This window comes from Triturus cristatus, chromosome 7, assembly GCF_964204655.1.
Source record: "Triturus cristatus chromosome 7, aTriCri1.1, whole genome shotgun sequence".
Taxonomy (NCBI): Eukaryota; Metazoa; Chordata; class Amphibia; order Caudata; family Salamandridae; genus Triturus; species Triturus cristatus.
The window spans coordinates 1,785,779,978-1,785,799,246 of NC_140590.1; the positions used below are offsets into that span (position 1 = coordinate 1,785,779,978).

At 39.8% G+C, this 19,269-nt stretch overlaps 1 protein-coding gene across 1 annotated transcript in view; it reads right to left on the minus strand.

The window, feature by feature from the left end:
- Positions 1 to 1,354: 1,354 nt before the first annotated feature.
- The window catches only part of LOC146813124 (putative DBH-like monooxygenase protein 2), a 148,042-nt gene continuing 130,127 nt past the window's right edge, over positions 1,355 to 19,269 (minus strand). Inside the window, exons 11-13 of the mRNA XM_085620079.1 lie at positions 15,573 to 15,703; positions 14,065 to 14,170; positions 1,355 to 6,829 (exon numbers count right to left, since the gene is read on the minus strand). Of these exons, the coding sequence (XP_085476205.1) occupies positions 6,617 to 6,829; positions 14,065 to 14,170; positions 15,573 to 15,703 (450 nt within the window). The 3' untranslated portion in view covers positions 1,355 to 6,616. The remainder of the gene's footprint in view (positions 6,830 to 14,064; positions 14,171 to 15,572; positions 15,704 to 19,269) is intronic.

Consider the following 19,269-nt stretch of genomic DNA (forward strand, 5'->3'; position numbering starts at 1 on the left):
TGCCTGCTCAGGCACCGCCACACGGATTATGATGCACAGCCTTTCAGTGGCAGTCCAACCTCCATTAAAAGGCTGTTAGAAACTGAACTTGGGGCCCCCATAGCAGGGCATCTTTCCTCCGTGGCCTCTGCTATGAGGCCTGGGGGCATCTGTGGTGCCCCCCAAACATCCATACCCTGCATGCCATGCACCACATGGTGCCTGACACATGGTGCATGGATGTTTGAAAACATACATTTTACCAATGCAGATTTTGCTGCAGCACAAGCCTCAATGGAAAATTTGATGTTTCGATCCACATCCTAATTTGTTGGATAGAACCGCCTGCTACTAGTCGGTCAGTTTCCATTCTGTCATGATGCCAGTTGGACGTGCATTTGACCGGCATTGTAATAAGCCCCTTAGTTTTCCCTGGGCAGGTCCACCATGCAATGGTCTTTTTCTGCAACAAATGGTCACTTAGGGGGGCTGTAAATGAAATATGTAAAAAGGACAGCTATTCCTCCATGCCAATTTGGCACATTGTGCCAGCTGCGATACGCCAAGATTGCTCCTGCTATGGTTGCATGACAAAATATGGATAATACAAACACCATCTGAAATAAATATTGTGTCAGATATATCACTTACCAAAAATACTGCTCCATTGGGTGCAGATTTCCTTCTATGAACTTAAATGGGGTGATTGACCGTTGTTGTGAGAGCAGAAGTACTTTAATTAAAAACATCTTGCTGACCACGCAGGGAAGCTCTAGTATAATACATGACAAATGTGAACTCTCAATAAGGCCCTATCTAACACGTCATATTCCAGTGGCGGCCGCCACAAACAAAGGGCGGTGAGACAGGTGGAGAGAACTCAGGAGGGGGAGCTTACTGCAGCACACAAGAGAAAAAAGCCTCTGATTATTGCTTTTGTGAGGGAATGTGTCCCTCCCTGCACCGCACCAGCCCTGTTTGCAATGAAGGCACCCTTGCACCATGGCAGAGGGGTGCCTGCATCATGGCTAGGCTGCACACAGTGCGGCTAGGGAGAGAGAGCAGAAACGTGGCAAATCCTAGTAAATATGGCTCATTCCATCTCTCTCTCTATTTGATGCAGTGCAGGTTATTTGCTATGTTGTGTCAAATGTTTGTAAATTTGCTCCTCTGTTCTGATTACTTCATATTCCCAGACACACGTTTGAGTGGCCTAGAACTTTCATCAAAACTCTTGCAATATATTAAGGTTGCATTGTTCAAGAACTGATCCATATTTTATATTACTTGATTTAGTTTCAATTATGTATAATATGGAGTATTCAAAACTCTATAAAGTCAGCCAAAATGTATACAAATTCTAGAAAGACATCTACAGTTTTGATCACTTTGATCACTTCCAAAGTTCATGATTTATTGTCACAATTCATCAATGAATGCAGGTACTTACACAAAATATTTATTCACACATGATCAAAAATCTATACTTAATGCAGCAAGAAGTATGTGGGATGGTCTCAAAAGTATTGTGAACCCAAACATTAGAAGCTACGGAAGGGGTATTACCAATAAGCCTAATGAACTGGTTAGCTTTGTCCTGCTAAAATGTTATTCTGTCTTGCGGGCTGCTGAGAAAAGCTCATCTATGATGCTGCAAAGGAACATCAGGGAAGAGCAGAGCAGAGGGATGGAGGCACTAATGGATAAAGTACAGAAAGAGAAAGTATGAAGGGCAAAAAAAGGGAATGGGAGACATAATGGTAGTGGCATAATAATTAGGGGTATGAGAAAGGATGCATGATAGAAATAAGTAAGGAAGTTGGGAAGAAGGAAAGATGCAAGCAAGGATGCCAGGAAAAAGAAAGGAAAGAAACAGAAAAGAAAGGAATTATGAAAAGAAACACAGAAGGAAGGACAGGTGAAAAGAAAAAAGGAAGGAACGTTTAAAGAAAAGATTGTTGAAATGGTGAACGGTCATAGAATAAAAAGGATGCAAAACTTAAAAATTAGGGAACCAATTGGCCATTTGACCAAGAAAATAGCCATCAACAAAGGAGTCCGCCAAGGTTGTGTTCTGGTCCTGAATCTTTTTCTTTTATTTATCAACAAATGTATAGAGAGTTTGGTGAGACAAACTTTCTGTTGAGCTGTGTTAATGACCTACCGATTCTACCAGGCTCGAGGACCCCAGCACTATTTTTTTGCAGCTGACTTTCTCCTTCTTTCAAAAACAAACTCAGGCCTACAAACTTAGGTTTCATCTGTTTTGTGATTTACATAAGCTAGATATTATCACCCAAAAAACATTGAGTCACAAGAGAGTTTGACTATTGACTGTTGGATTGTTGGACTCAGAGTTGTGGGTATGCCAGATCTCCAAAAGCAGTCTCCTGACAAAGAACTGGGCTTCTGCAATCCTCAGAATTGGTAGAGGGCTTCCTTTCACCCAAACTCACCAAAAAACAATTTTTTAAGGGCACACGTTTTTATTGGACGAGGTCCTCCTTTACTTCTTCTCAGATTAGACCTTGCTCTTAAGGCCATAGCTGAGTTGGCTAGCTTAAGACCCATTCTTCATTGACTTTGCATATAGTCCATTGAGGAATTACAATCACACAGGGAAGCCCTTTGTGATATCTTGAGCGTTGGCAGTACTCAGAAGATCCCTTGGCTGGTTCAGTCACTGAAGGACCTGGAATAGAGCAATTTAAGGCATGATCCTTTTTTTGTTCCATCATCCATATCAGTGGCTGTTAACCACAGGTTTTGGACTCAATTTGACACCCATTGTGAGCTTTCTGACTCCATGGGTGGGTGCTGTAGGTAATTTCTTCGGCACAAAAACGTTTTTAGGGGTGATACATTACATCTCTCCACACATTCAAGAAAACTATTTTCTTGCAATTTAGATGTGGTATTTTTCCAGTTACCACATTTACTTCAGCTTGATTGTGATCACTGGAATAAATCTAACTTGTGTCTGGCTTGTCGGCACATTGATGAGATAGAAGAAAACTTTGTATTCTTCTGCATGACTTACTCCAAGCCAGGATCTAAGTGGAGCTCGTATGTGCCTTACGCTGATGGAGTGTGTAATGGAACTGCAAATTTGGAAAAGTGCTTCTATGGGGGTGGTGGTGATTTCAGTATCCACATTGTTGTATGCTGTATGGACAGAATGTAATGGCCCCTGTATAATTCCCCCTTTCAGCCACATGACATGAGCTCATTGTTCTGTTAGTGCCTTGTAAAACATCCCTGTGTGTCTTTTAACTTTGAACTTCTTTTTTACATCATGCTACACTCATTTTTAACCCCTTTGAGGGCTTTTATGATTTGTGTAAGTTATAATGGTTATGATGAATAGTGTTATGTTGTATTTAAGGTATTATGAGTCAAGTTCATTTAGTATGGTAGCCCTACTTTGTTATAGTTCTGCACTATTTCATCTTTGCCAATTTTTATTATTTTTTATATCAGTTTTTGTTTATTGGGAGCTTAATTCCTGACGTCTTATTTTATGAATTGTGTAGTTAATCTGTTGTTTACCTTGCATGTTTGGAAAATATGTTAATATGTATTTTTTCAAAGAATTACAATGTTCGATATCCCCCCCAAAAAAATAACAGATGGATACAAGACAAAATCTACAATAGATCACTTACAAAAGTAGGAGGGGCAGAACCTCCCAGATCCAACCAAATGACAGAAAGGAAGTACAAGGAAAGAGAACAGTGGCAAAGACAAGAGAGCAAAGTCTGCTGATCCCTTCAAAATATTGACCTAGAGATATTGATATGCATTCATGAATAACACCTGTTTTAACTCAGTAGACCAATTTAGAACTCATCTCATACACAACCCTTTGAGTCACTGTAATTGCTGATGGCTATATGTGGCTCATCAGTGTAACAACAACATCACATATCTGACACACAACACCTGAGGAAACCTAAAATGGTAAACTAGCACCAAAGATTAATGTCTTACATACTTGGAAGGTCATATAGAATGATTCGTTCTAATATCAGTCAGCGCAAGATAACACTGAATAAATAATACATCTTGCAATAATTAACATGTTTGCTAGCAATGTTAAACCCCTGCATCAAAATCTATCACAAAGCATGTTGGTCAGTGAATGACATGCATATTAGTGGTGCACATGGAATACATGCAATTTATGGTGTTTATTGTCATTCACAAGCTATTGTTTTATATTTTGAGCTTGTCCATAAAAGTAAAATTCCTGGAATATGGCCCAGAGCCTCCCCATGCTTGCAAATAAATTTTTCCACTGGGTTACTTCTTGCAGCAAAAAAAAGGACACAATGTTCCCTCAGTAGTGTAGAAAGGGAGGCACGGAACCTAATACAAGCAAGAAACTGGGTCCCCAATCACCAGGTTTGGGAGAGAAAACAACAGCTCCTAATAGGGATGCAGTGAGCCCGCTAAATTCCTGGGCCACTACACCTGCTACAATTTTTATAGGTACATCTTCACCATAGATTCATATACTCACTCAGTAGTAGGGTCTTACTCACCCAGCCTTCTCTCTCTCTGAGCAGCAAGTTTGCTTTATTCCTGTTTCTTTAAATGAAGTTTTTCATTCATCTCTAATCTCTAAGTCGTGAATACTACCTAAGCCCCACAAAACAAATGTCTTCTCCTGGGCATGTGTTATGTATAGTGTGCACTGAACTGATGTGCAACATATCACACCTTTAACAGGGTGCGCAAGTTGCAGACTGGTCTCCACAGCACAACGGCAAGCTTGTGCCTGCCCTGGGGGCAGCACATTAGTGTAAGGTGGACTTGTTGTTTGAAGAAGCCAGTCTACCTTTCACAGCGCAGGGATCAACCAGCCAGCACAGGAAAGGGGGACATATAATCCTCTGCCGGTGGGAGGCAGTATGTAACTACATCTGCCTGCAAGGGGATGTCAGGGGAGTTCAAGGGGACTCCTTTTCCTCCTTTTCAAGGATCAACCCCAGGGGCACACTGACTGTGGAATGCCACATTCTGGTGCACAGCCTGTGCATTATTTGACAGCTCTGCTGCCTGTGTGCATCCATCTGTAAATCAGCTAGGCTGCAGCTGTACATTATTCCCTTGTGTGCACAATGCCTCAACCCCATGCAAATGAGTGAACTCCCAGTTAATTTCCCTCCAGAGCTATATGTGTGCAGTGCAATCTGCACCCCAGAAGAGGTAGCATAAGCATATACAGCCCTTCTGCATTAACAAAGTGCCCAGAGAGTACATAAATTGAGCATACATACTAGTGTCCTTTTTTCTCTTTAATCTCTAATCTAATCTCCTTCTAGTATAGTTACCACTCACTCAATATTCAGTCACTGAAAACTCTGTCTCCCCAATACTGTGCTCAGCCCCCTTAAATATATTGTTTAAGAAGGGCTTCTAGCTGCAAAATGCAATCAGGCCCCTGACTTCATTTTTACACTTCATACACCTTTTTCATCTTTTTCTTTTCTTTTTTAAATATTGTATTTCATTTTATCAATGTAACACTGGCATCTTCCATATAAGATTGTTAAATTAAAAGTTTAGACTGTGGTCACCATGCATATGCGCTAATCTAAGAACATATTTTACAACTCATGCAGGCACATGTATCATGAAACTAGTGGACATCTTGGAATGGATTTTCTTCATTAGATGGTCCATCACAAAATTTCCATTGAATGCATGCATATGCATCTTCAAAAAGATCAGCAGTTTGGATATCAGACCTATTGGCTTGACTAACATTTGTTAATAAGCGCTCTAGGCAATGGTGTGCTGAACCATTCAAAATGAGGTCCTTCAAATCAAGAATCAACAAAATGAAAACCCAATGAAATTAGTAAGAAGGAGATGTGGGCTGGTGGGCAAAGTTGGAGACTTAGGGCAGCCAGGTTTTGGGCAAATCCCTTAACCTCCCTATGCCAAAAATGTAGGGCCTAATCCACAAAGGTGAACTTAGACTTCAGGTATGAACAAGTAGCCTGATTCACGAAGGACCTCCACACTCATGCCGAAGGCCCTGCAGTTGTGGAGGAGTCTCTTCACTCGGAGCAGAATCTCTACATTGAGAATTCGCAGTGCAGAGATTCCGCCTCAAGGGTGGAGACTCCCCCACAACTGCAGGACCTTCACCACGCGTACAGAGGCCCTTTGTAAATCAGGACCTTAAACTTCAGGTCTAAATTTACACTTGAGGCCTAAAATTAGACTTCAGTTATAAGTTTACCTTTGTGAATGAGACCCTTAGTGTCTGGTTCTCATGTAAAAGTGTTTTCCGTGTGAACTGCAATAATGCACTTGGGCCAAGTTTGCCCAATATAGAGGTGAAAAAAAGCAGTTTTGGCAAATATCACCTGTTTTCCTCATAGCTGCTCTGAGCTCAAGTTTTAATTAACTTAATAAGGTAAATAGTTGGTAAATGGGTGTGTTTTGCTATTTTCGGAGATATTCTGGATGAGTAAGCAAAGGGGACCAATTGGCTATTGTGAAGAAAAGTCAACCCATATACACATGCACACACATATATAAATGTTATATGTATGTTTTAAATTGTGTGCTCGCATTTCTATTGCATTTACCCAGTACTATTTGGTGTACATATATTTAGCCTTTAGAAATCTAAAAATAACGAAACAATTACAGAGAAGGTTGAGAGAAGAAACAGTGAGAGGCAAAGGTGTCCTGATGAATGAGCTACAGTAGTTGGCATTGGTGACATGGATGACATAGTTGGAGCGGTGCTGGATGTCTCTGAACTGTTGCAGGGAGGGACTTCTGGTGGGGTGATGTTGCGAAGAGATCCAGTATCCTGTATAAGTGATCCCTGAAAAAAGAGAACATATTGGAAGACATTAATTATCACAAAACACTGCATCAGTTGACAGAGATTGACATAGATAATAAACTACCTAATAATATGTCAATTGTTCAAAGACCTGAAGACCCACCAACATATAGTTCTGATTGGCCTGCTGATGCTCCATCCTCCATGTGTTCCAATTTCCTATGATTAGTGACATGTCTCAGCGAATTGCATTCAAACACGCTAGCGCACATATGCATGCATGGGTGCACACATTCATGCCATAACACAACCACACCAGCAACTGTGGCTCAAATAAAAGGAGGCACTGAGCTGATTCATTATTTTGGTTGTGGAACCTAGGGAAGCTTTGGTCAGCCTGTCACTTTTGACCATGCATTTTGGTTTTCTCTGGGAAAAGAGGGTTTATTGATGCGCCCTTTCAGGTGCAAATTCCGTGCACCTTCCTTACAGCCCAAGGCAAGGACAGCATGATAGTGAAACCGAGACCCTAATGCCATATTTCCAAGCTGTCAATTGCATTCCATGTTGGTGTTTTGCATTTTTATGATTCTTTTTCAGGTTCTCATAGGTCCTTTCAAATACAGGTTCAATAGATTTCTTTTCAATTTAATGAATTAATACATTTGTTTTACCTATAGGTTCTGATTTACAAATGATAAAATACATGTGTAGATTTGCTCATGTGGAGCAAGATATAACTCTCCACTTGATTGCCATTCATTATTTCTGTGTTTAAATGTACCATGAGGGAGAGGATACTCCTACATGTAAAGTTACTGCTAGTCACCTTTTACCTGTTGATTGGGAAATTATTAGAAAAGCAACACATTAAATACATTGTAATGCAAAATATAAATTAAAATAATAAAGAAATCAACTAAAAACCAGCTCATAAAAAATTCAACAGACAGCTACACTAGTTGTGCGTTAACTTGTAGGGTTAAAGTATATTACTATACTTTTACATTAAATGATGGTATTCATTTCTTAAAAAATAGCATTAAATGTCCTGATGCTTTCCCATATGCAAATTTTCAACATGGTGGTGGAGGTCTCCACGTACATGTAAAAAGTTACTTGTAGTAAAATCCTTCCTTATCCTCCTGAACTGAGGAGGTAAAGTCAAATAAGTCTTCACTTGGAAAAGATGAATACCAAAAAAGTTAAGACTTGCATCTAGGTGTAGTAGTAAGTATACATGTGAGAAAATATATGTGTGCATATGTACATTTGTAAACCCCACATTGTCTAGGCCACAATCCACAGATCTAAACAGAAATGGAAAGTATTATATTAACAGCATCTGCCTTCTGAGAACTTTTTTTGTGATTTGACGCTTAAAAAGTGCTACTAATCCCACTCTATTAACACAGCAGAACACTTTGAAGTGCACAGGACCATGAGCAAGGTTTCGGAAAATCAAATCTTTAAAGTAGCTCAAGTGAATGCTTGACATCAAAGAGAAAAGTCTTCAAATACAAGAGACAAACAAGAAGAACAAATTGGTGGTTGGCATGTAGAAGATATTTTCATATACTGACTATATGGTAGGTCTAAAAAGTCTTTGGGCACCCACAATAGAGAACCGAGCTCCCTGCCCATTCTATTAACCATTTGTCTATTAGGGAAAACAATACTAGGGAAAGTATGATAATACCTTCATCTAATATATAATTCCCTGTCATGAACTTCCTTCAAAACATCATCTTTCCTGTTTGATGAAGATTCTCCTATTTTGTACTGTCAGCCAGCATGAAGGGAACTAGTCTAATTGTTTGATTTTATAGGAATTTATAGGATCAAATGTATGTCTTTAGGCCACAAAACTCTCTAGTCATTGAAGGAGAACCTCGTTAGAGAAAAACATCTGTTTTATGTGCTAAACACTATACTAAATGCCTTATGAATCCCAAATCAGAGGCCTGCAGACTCCTAGAGATTACGTTTGAAGCCATAGAGGTTTTGAGTTCAAGTATGTGGATATGATCTCTCCATTTCAGAGAATCTGTTTCGATAAACTATATGTCACACAATTTTATCAATATAGTCTTTAATATAGCATCTTCCCATAGGTATTGAGGCACATGATAGTTTAACTCATTAGGAGTTGGTTATGAGAACACCTGAAACATATCTGGGAACCTATTATTGCCCAAGTATGTACAATGTTATCCTGCAACAATTAGTTAAGGGAAGGAATGAGTGGGAAAGGGAAAGGAAAATGGTGGAGTGAACTCATTGTTTGTTATTTGGCATATACCATAACATATATTATACTTTAGAATTGCCACCTCATTCCTCTTTCTTTGGATAATGTTTTAAGAATAACATGATTCTTTATTTTTGTGGAATACATCTCTTAAAAATAAGTAGGAGTTGGTGACATGGGGCCAGTAGGTAATGCATCAACTAGCCATTATTATTGATAATCAGATAGTTAAAAAGACTTAACTTAGAAACTGTTTTAATCCCTTAACAACGCTGCCCTATTTTCCTCAGGATTTCTCCTGAGATTGCAAAAGGGGTAGGATCCACATAGAGGAAGTGTTTAGGCCATCAGACATTAAAACATATACTTGGGTAAGGGCAGCCTGCAAGGAATAGTTAAAGTCATAGTTGGTCTTCCTCTGGCACGAACATTTAATTTTGTATAGATCTTTTTATTGCACTTTTTAACATACAAATCCCCCAGTGCACCCCCCTCTCTCTAAACCAGTTCCAAGCCAAGAACAATCCAATTCATCCATTGAGAAAGATACAAATGAAGAAAAAGAAAAAAAACAAAAACAAAACTCCCACATAGAGGAAAGGATAAAAGAAATCATCAGAACAAGCTCATCATTAGAACTTTCCTATACGGGTAATGGCCTAGGCTGTCCCACTCCCTTCCAGCCCTGGCCTACACCCCCGAGCACCTTCCCCCTCTATGGCATCCCCATCCAAATTTCTTATCCAGTTCCTCAAAGGTGCCCACATTTCCAGCCCCCTTTTCTTTGCTACCCTGCCTGTCTGAACATTAACTGCTGATTTCATATGATATATAGCTAAGACTCGAGCCATTCAATTCTGAATTGTGATCGGGACTGGGTATAGTTATCCTTTGGCCAGACAGAGCCTTAGTACTGTTATACCTACAAACATAATGGCCCGGGCATGGCTTGGTATCGAGTCCTCGCCACTCGCTACTTTGGGCCTACCTTAGTGGTACCTTACATGTGATGAAAGGGAAGGTTTGGGCCTGGCAAAAAGGTACACTTGCCCGATCGACATGGTAGTCTAAACCTGCACTTGGGTAAACTTGCAAGATTGAATAGGACATGTTACAACGCAAACATTTACAACGTATGCCTTTACAAGACAGTTTTTACATCACAACGCATGCCATCACAATGCATTTTTAGATACTACATTTACAACGTATTCCATTACAACGCATACCACTACAATGCATACCATCACAACACATAATACTTGTAGGGCAACAGTATGGTAAGTGTTGGATAGTGTAGGGGTAAAAATGACTATTCCCATTCCAGTGAGTGCAACAGTAGGGTAAGTCTTGGATAGTGTAGGGGTAATGCGTTGTAATGGCATGCGTTGTAGTGACATGCGCTGTAATGGCATGTGTTGTACTGACATGCGTAGTAATGGCTGTGTTGCAATGGCATGCGATGTAAAGGCAGTTGTGTTGTAATGGCTGCATTGTAAATGTAGTGCGTTGTGATTACTGCGTTGTAATGGTTGTTTACCGCAAGATCAACATTGTACTCAGGACATACTTGAGACAGATTTAAGACAGTCTTAAGACAGACTTAAGACACTTAAGAATAGATTTAAGACAGACTTAAGACAAAATACTAACTTTACTACTACTAAATGCCTTCTGTGAATACCAAAAGTAGTAAGTTTAGCATTTTGTCTTACGTTAGTTTTGTGAATTGGGCCCGCAGTCTTTAGGAAAGATTATTCTGTTAATGACTTGATCCACTTTCCTTTGAAAGGCTTATGTTTCAGAGAGAGCGCAAAGGCATCAGATTCAAGCAATTCCCTTTGGCAAGAATAATTGCATCTCTATTAAGCATGATGTTGTGTTACTCCTCTTTGATCTCAAACATCCATTTCCATATGAGCTTTTGCAAGAATGTGGTGAACTCCAGTGGGCACAGACTTTGATGAATTGTGAAAACAGAATTGTAATGTGGTCTAAAGAGATTCATATTTTAGGCTGGTGGATGGACCTTAGAAACACAATGAATATGTTCTTTAAGGAGCTACTGCAAATTCAAGATACTGTATTTAGGGAAGCTTCCCTTAAAGTTTAGGCAGCAAAACAGAGTTCAAATGCTCAAAATCTTTGATGGCCATTGGGATCTTTTACTGTTTAATCATACTGATTCTCACTGATATCAGGTTGGTGCTTCACATAGTGTTTTGAAAGCTTCAGGGACAATAATCCATCGGTTTAGGTGGAGCAGAAGGGAACAAGGTAGATCACTTTTTCTAGGTAAGACCAATAGGTTTGGCAGAGAGAGATAAGACACAGTGTTCTCCTTGCAACCTCAAGTGCTCTCCTCCCAGGCTTATGCAATGAGGAAGCAAATGATCTAAGGAGAACAATTAAGAGCTGAATCTAGATACTTTGCAAAATCTCTAACACTTTGACTGAATCTCTTGATGGTCTACTTGCTGCAAAACACTATGCCTGTGATCATCAGTTTCTGGTGTCTTGGTAGAATATGATTGTTAGGGGCATCATTATATCCCTCCCGTCAATTCTGTTGAAGATGTTCTGGACTTTGGCATCCATGATCATTCTCATTGGAGCAAGGCAGATATGGTATGTTGGCATTTTGATGCTTTCTGTCACATTTTATAAGACTTCCTAGCATACTGTACATGCTATTCAGAAACCAGGGAATACTATTCTTTCACAACTTGAGCTCTCTCTCAGCCTGACTGTCTGGGTCCTGAGGTCCCACATCATGGACCTCTAACCTTTCCACAGAAATACATAGACATGTTAATGGCAAGCATACAATATTTAACAAATGCTTCCTATGATAGAAAATTAAGGAAGTTCTGCAAGTAGTGCCTTTCACATTGTAAATATCCCCTTTCATGCCAGAGAGAGGTGGTTGCACTACATTTGTGACTGCTTGCAAAGTAATATCTTCAGCATTCTTTGATAAGAGATCATTTTTGAGTCATAACACCACATATAACATTTACCTGTTGTCCGTACTTCCTTTAGTCAGGACATCGGCTTTCTAGAGGATCCTCATACTGTACCATCAAAACTGTTTCTATCAGCCCATGCACAGATGTGGCATGAGCATTCTAACATAAACACTGACTTTGGTGATAATGATTACATCTCTCTGGTAAGTGAATACTCTTCAGGCAAAGTGAGTGGATCAAACTTTTATGCATTATATATCGAGATAAGACCATTCTTGGGAGTCACTCTTTAATTCTGTCCATGTTGATTTCTCAAATGCACATAAATCAATCAATAGCCCTCTCAACCTTTTTTTCAAAATTCACAAATGCCAGATGGTGAGCCCTGACCCTGACTCTGCACCATGCATCACTACTTTTCAAATCTCAATTTGTACTTCCTAAGTAAACCTAATACCATAAATCTGATTATAAACAGTTTTTAAGGAGAATGATTTCTTTATATAAATAAAAAATGAAACAATGTTTGTACATACTCCAACCCTGTTCTTACAACCAGCTCAGCTATAGCGGTCAGAAGAGGACAGATGTATGTATATGCACTGAGTTTGCAGGTGCAAGACTCTCTCCCCAACCTTTGAACCCCAAACTCAAAATGACGATTCAGTCATACAAATGTTGTGATTCATATATTTACATCGCAGATCTCTCGAAGAGGCAATCATGTAAAAAAGTTACTAAATATGTAAACAAAATTGTAAGTGTAAATCTCTTTCAATTTTTGATGTTCTTTTGTTCTGGAATATTAAGAGAAAGAAAGAGAGCGAGAGAGAGACAGAGAGAGAGAGAAAGAGAGAGCAAGAGAGAGCAAGATAGAGAGAGAGAGAGAGAGAGGGAGAGAGAGAGAGCAATCAAGAAATTCTCACAAAAGCAGCAGTGTATTTGCAGCAATAAATGTTGAAGTAAGATTTGGTCAATATTGTATATACTTTACACAAACCTTTGACTCTGAGGTCAGTGGCAATTTATTAATTGTTTGGGAATTAGTATCTGCAAGAATTGCAGCAATTCTTTCTGTTATGAGGTATTGAAATCCATGTTGTATAAATACCCCTAATAATTGTCCAAAAATAATGTAGCATAACATATGGTATTAATAACATTTAATCACAGAACATGCCTACTAATTTCTGCATAATTTATAAAGTGCAACATAAAACCAGCAGCCCCACATGTATACTGTTCAGGATTCAGGAGGTGCTCTCCATCATTTGTTTACTCTTCAATATGGTGTTTTGTGTTGGTGTACCCAATGATAGCCTGCAAGTTATAAAAATGTTTTCCCTTGCTGTATAGTGTAGTTAGGCAAGGTTCTGGTGCAATGAGTCCCAGTTTGTTTTTAGGGTGCTACCTCTCCGCTAGAAACAAGGCCAATTATGGCAATTGGTAACCTGTTTGCCTTTTTTGGGAGATATCCTAAGGCAACTTCAAGATAGATTTCCATAAGATACCTAATTTTAGCAAAAGTCATTATTAGCAAAATATCTAGGAGGGAAACAAGGACAACACTTGGACGTTTATTCTGAAGATGGATGAAATACGATGGTTGGAAAAGAAACATCATCAGTGCACAGAATGTGAGACAAGCTTCAATTGCACATGCTGCCTGTCTGAACATTGACAGTGCCTGTAAGAGATATCAGTCAGGTGTTCCCTTTTTGGGGACATGCATGCTGACAGGTGTTTTCACACCACAGGGAGCATCTTAGATGATGAGTCCAATCTAGCTTGTGGATATGCTGGTATTTCCACATTAAAGAGGCCTTAAATAGTTACCACAGCTTATAAGGCAGTAGTATGGTTGCTCCATCCTCCTCATTAAAGTGCATCAGTGGGAAAGGTGATTGTGTCCATGCCATATTACTCAACCTGAAGACTTGTGCACATATTGAATGCTCAAGCATTCTGCATATTTCTCCAGGTCACAGTATTGCTATCCCTCTAAGACATCTTACAAACTCTCTCATTCCTGACATGAAAATAGAAAAACTTACATTAAAATGTATTACTAGAATATTCTGAGTTGATTCCTTGGTGACCTTTTGTACCAGCGAAACATTTTCAGGTGTCCAGGATACCATGTTCAATGCAGCAGGGTTGCTTAAAAAAAGTTAAAGAGAGGACAGTTTGGATGCAGAGATTGTTGCGACACACAATTTCATTTAGTAATTATCCTCCTCCCCCACAATGATGAAGCGTCACATAATTTAGAGTTAGAGAGACTCTTCTAAAAAAAGACAAATAACACATCATGAAGATGGGCAGCCATGAATAGAATCTACTTTTCCACGCTTTTGATTTGATTCCCCCCGGAACTGCCCCGGCTATCGATGGTGCTGGTTTGTGAAGGCAGCAGAAGGAAAACAAAGTAAAAACGCCTATAGGAACCATGTTTGGATTCTATTATTTTTCATTACTAGAGCCAACTATGCTGCAAACAAGATAGCAAATTCTACAACAGCAGTGGCACAAGAAGACATTACTGTCGTACCACAGGTGGTCAATGTCCCATGATCTCAAATTCCAGGCATTTTGGTGGACCAATATCAATGCAATATCTCTCAATGGAAAGCAATCTTACCAACAGGAACTAGAGGAACTTGAGGAGCAGATATGTATTTCAGTGAAACATGTATGGAAACCCCTCTGACACAACCTTCTAGCACATTGTTCACAATCACTGGACCTAGACATGCACCATTCTTGATGTTAAGGTGTGAATTCTAGGACTGCAAGCAGCTATGTTTACAAGCTTCTACAGCTTTGTGGTAATGGTGGTAGTTAATGATGTTTAAGCTATTATTGAGCTAGTTTTAACTATGATAAGATGGAGCCCATAAGCTCTCTGCTCTGTGAGACCATCGTAGTATTCAAAGGTTGCCAAATCTGCAGTAGCTAATAATATTTGGTTTAAGACTGTCATGCCTTCATTGAAAGTCTCCTGGAAGTCATCTTGTCTATCCCTGAGTAAATCTGTAATCATTGTTAGAAGGAGCCTCACAGAGTAAAATCTATCTGCTTAAAAGTGCAGTAGTATTAGTGGCTTTCATGGATACAGTGGAGGTGCCATATATGTTCCTCCTACAGAATCTAGTTTCTCGCTCTCCTTTTGGTGGTGGTACAGTTTAAAATGGAGCTGTAGCATTAGGTCTCAAGGTCAATGTTGCAATTGTAGAATCTTTTGTGGATCGGATCTTCTGAATAAGTAATCTCGATCCATAGGTTTGTATTTCTAAAAAAAATGGGAAGAAGCAGCTTTGAGAGAAGTTGAGCCTAGAAAAGGCTGCCTTTGCTGATTTGAATGGGCCTACTACCAATAACAGCAGATGTCTCAAATGCAGAGTCTGAAAGATCTGAGAAACCAGTTATGATAGAATCAACACTGAAACTGAAAAATTTGCAGCATTTTTTGTAAACTACATGAAAGGTATTCTTGTTGTCTAGAGAAAATTACAGGACAATGATTACCTACATGACACATGAAATGAGAATGTAGCCATACCTATTTATATTGGAGCCAAAAGTTGATGACAGCGATCCATAATCTGGGTTGCTTGAGCACTCAGCGATCATGTTCCTAGGATAGTAAAACAGGAAACCAAAGCACATCTCAGAGGTTGTGCTATAACCACCCTGAAGTAAGACAAAATAAAAACAACAAACTGTTTAGTCATGTACAGCTATCACAGTGCATGGCCACATTAGTGAGTAGACTCTTTACCTGCACACCAAGTGATAACATATTGTCTTCAATATTGTAGGTGCATGGTTGTAGACAAGTTTTGCTTCTTGTTCCATATCTCAAAATTGCAAGGGCTGTTTGCCTGGCAACTCCTCTTAAATTGTTTGCCTGACATAAACCATGGCCAAAAAGGTATTCTGTCAGTGATACAAATATGTAGCCCTACCCATTCTTCCTAACAGTTGCAGAACTGTTTAGCTATTACATCTTGAAATTAATTTCAAGGTCATCAGAGGACCATGTGTGGAATTCCAAGCTTATTCCTGCAAAGTGCACATTTTGTTAGAGCCTGGTTTAGAATTTGGCGGGAAGAGATACATTTGTCGGTATGGCATAGGACTTTCAACGCTGCAGACCTAGGGTCCTCCTACCACCTAATTTTGTGTTGTCACAGTGGGTCCTGTCAATGTTGTGAAAGGTTGATGGAATGCTCCATTAAAAATGACGGCTGCCCGTCAAACTTTTGAAGCGTTTTGTATTTTTGGAAAAACAAACTTTCAAAGTAAAACCAACACAATGGGAGTTGTTAACCAGGTGTGGGGGTCATTTTTTTTTTCACCATCCCTCACCTCCAGGGTTTACTTGGCAGTGACCAACAGCAACGCAATGGAACACTATTCACTTTAAATAGGGCAGCAGTGGCCATATTGATTAAGTATTGACTAAGGATGGAAGTGTATAGGACCAAATGAAATCAGAGATAGTTTATGGATGTAAAAATCCAAAAGGGTTCACCAGGTGAGTACAGCTAGGAGCAAATATCAAATAGATGGCAATATTGTTCTTCCTAATATGAGCACACCTTCTTAAATCTTCTCTATTTCCAAAAGTCAAAGACTGATGTGCTTGAAAGGACAAGCAGTTGGAATTTTTTTAACTATTGGCGCTGAGGTCAGAATGGCACATACAACCGATGGTGCAGCAGTTGTTTCTGAGTGTGTTCCTGTTGGTGGAAACAGGACAAACAATAGCCTAAACTTATTATCCTGGAACTTAGCAGGGATACACTCAGAGCTCCAAGACCCCGAATGGTTGCTCGGTCTAGGAAATATTGATATTTGTGCTTTCCAAGAAACGTGGGCCGTAGAAAAGGTACAAATCAATGGCTACACCTCATATTGCGTGGATGCCGTCCCTCCAAAAATGTCAGGTAGGGCCAGTGGTGGTCTGTTAGTTTTGGTTAGAAACACTTTAGCCTGTAGATACCAGCAACTTTTAATAAATTCACTTGACATTATGGGCATCCAGCTCACATTTCCATCTGCCTAGTTCTGACCGTGCTAAATGTTTATGCTAGGTCAGAACCTTTTAATAGCGAATCCATAGTAGTCTCCTTATTAGATGATCTAGAAGAGGGTTTTCAAGTGTCCTCTAAAATTATAGTTGCTGGGGACTTTAATGCTGCGTTCGTGCCCTCCGCTATATTAAGTGCTTCTCCTGATGTGGTAGCTGGTAAACATGGCCAACGCTACTCAAATGTTTCACTACAGATCGCTTCCCTAATTACTGGTAGGAATCTGAGGGCATGTAATGAAAGAACTCAATCTGACATAGAACGGAAGGCTACTTTTAAGAGGGGTGCCTAAACAAGCATAATAGATTATATTTTTGCTGATGTCAGAATATGGCTACTAATAGAGGATATGATCATTGAACCAAGGTTAGACAGTGATCATAACTCTTTATTTTTCAAATTAAAGGGTATGGTTTTGGATAGGGATGTTCATTGTCATATTTCCAATTCAATAGAGCCAAGTATAACCAATAATCGTGGCCGAAAATTCAAGCAGACGAGGTCCTTCATGCTAGAATATACGAGTTCCCAGTGTCCTCTCTAGCTAACTTGTGCGGCCACAAGGATAGTCTTGATTCAGTCGATGCTCCATATGTTTTCTCAGTACACAAAGATTTTTTAAGGTCCTAGAATCAGTTTTCCTAAAACAGACTCGTCCTGGAAGAACTGCCAGCTCAAGGGATTGCAACTGGTTTAACAACGACTGTAAGAAAGACAAAAAGGCCCTACAAAAAGCAGTTAGAGAGCGTTATAGATTGGATATAATCTCAGCTCGTAATATTTATAGAGTAGCACTTAGCAAAGCAAAGAGCAAATATGCTGACACAAACTGGAATGATCTGGTTCTAGCAGCCCAAGCCAGAGATAGCTGCAAGTTTTGGCTCATTGTATCTAAGGGCAATGTGGAAAACCCCGTTTCCAATAACCAATCAACAGGAAGTTTGGGTGGAACATTTTTCGCGCTTATATTCCGATGATGTGGCCACTATGGATTTACACACAGACCGGGCTGCCCCAATCGTAGCTAACACTGTTTTTAATAACACCGTAAATAATCCCCCACTACCTTTTAGCCTAGAGGATACTATGTCTGCAATCAACAAACTAAAAGCAGGCAAAGCCCCAGGACCCGATTTGATACCGGGGGATTTGTATAAATCGGAACTAATGATATGGGGACCATACATAAATCTTCTGTCTAATTCTATACTGGCTGGTGGGGATATTCCTGAAACTTGGAGGGGAGCAGAGGTAATAACTATTTTTTAAAAGGGCGATCCTGCGATTCCCTCCAATTATAGACCTATTAGTCTAATCGATAATCTTCAGAAGATTTTTTCCAGGCAAGTTTTAGATAAACTTCAAGAATGGATGGATGCTAATATGGTATTGTCCCCTGCCCAAGCGGGCTTCCATGCCAAAATCAGCACATGCGGCCAAGCCTTCAGGTTTTCCCTTCTGGCATGGAAGTACGTGGTACTTAGGAAACAGCGGTTCTACGTAGCATTTGTGGACCTGCGAGCCGCATTTGATTCTGTTCCGCGCAACTTGCTGTGGAAGACCATGCTTGAACAAGGATCCCCGGAAAATCTGGTGTCTATAATTGCCAGATTGTACAAGGACAATTATGCTCAGATCAGGTGGGGGAAAAACGGGCAATTGACAGAGAGGATTCCGAATCAACAGAGGATGCGACAAGGGTGTGTTCTCGCCCCCACACTGTTTTCCCTGTTTATCAATGATTTGGTTAGTTGTTTATGGGTTGTAAGAATGATGCCCCTACGATGAATGATGCAAAAGTCCCCATCCTGCTCTTTGCAGATGACTCTTTATTAATATCTACAACCCCCATGGGTTTACAGGCACTATTAGATACATTTCTGTGCTTTTGCAAAGAGAGGAAACTAGAACTAAACACCTCCAAAACTAAATTTATGGTGTTCGAAAAAGTACTGGCACTATACGAGAGGTTAAGATTTTACATGAACCATTGGAGCGGGTAAAAAGTTTTGATTATTTAGGCATAGGTTTAAATGAGATGCTTAGTTGGGAGTATCAGCTGAGGAAGAGCCCTCTAATACTTTGCCAAAGATTTTTAAAGCAATCTTACACCCAACCCCTCTCACCGGCCTTTGAAATTTATCGTGCAAAAGCCCAAAGTGG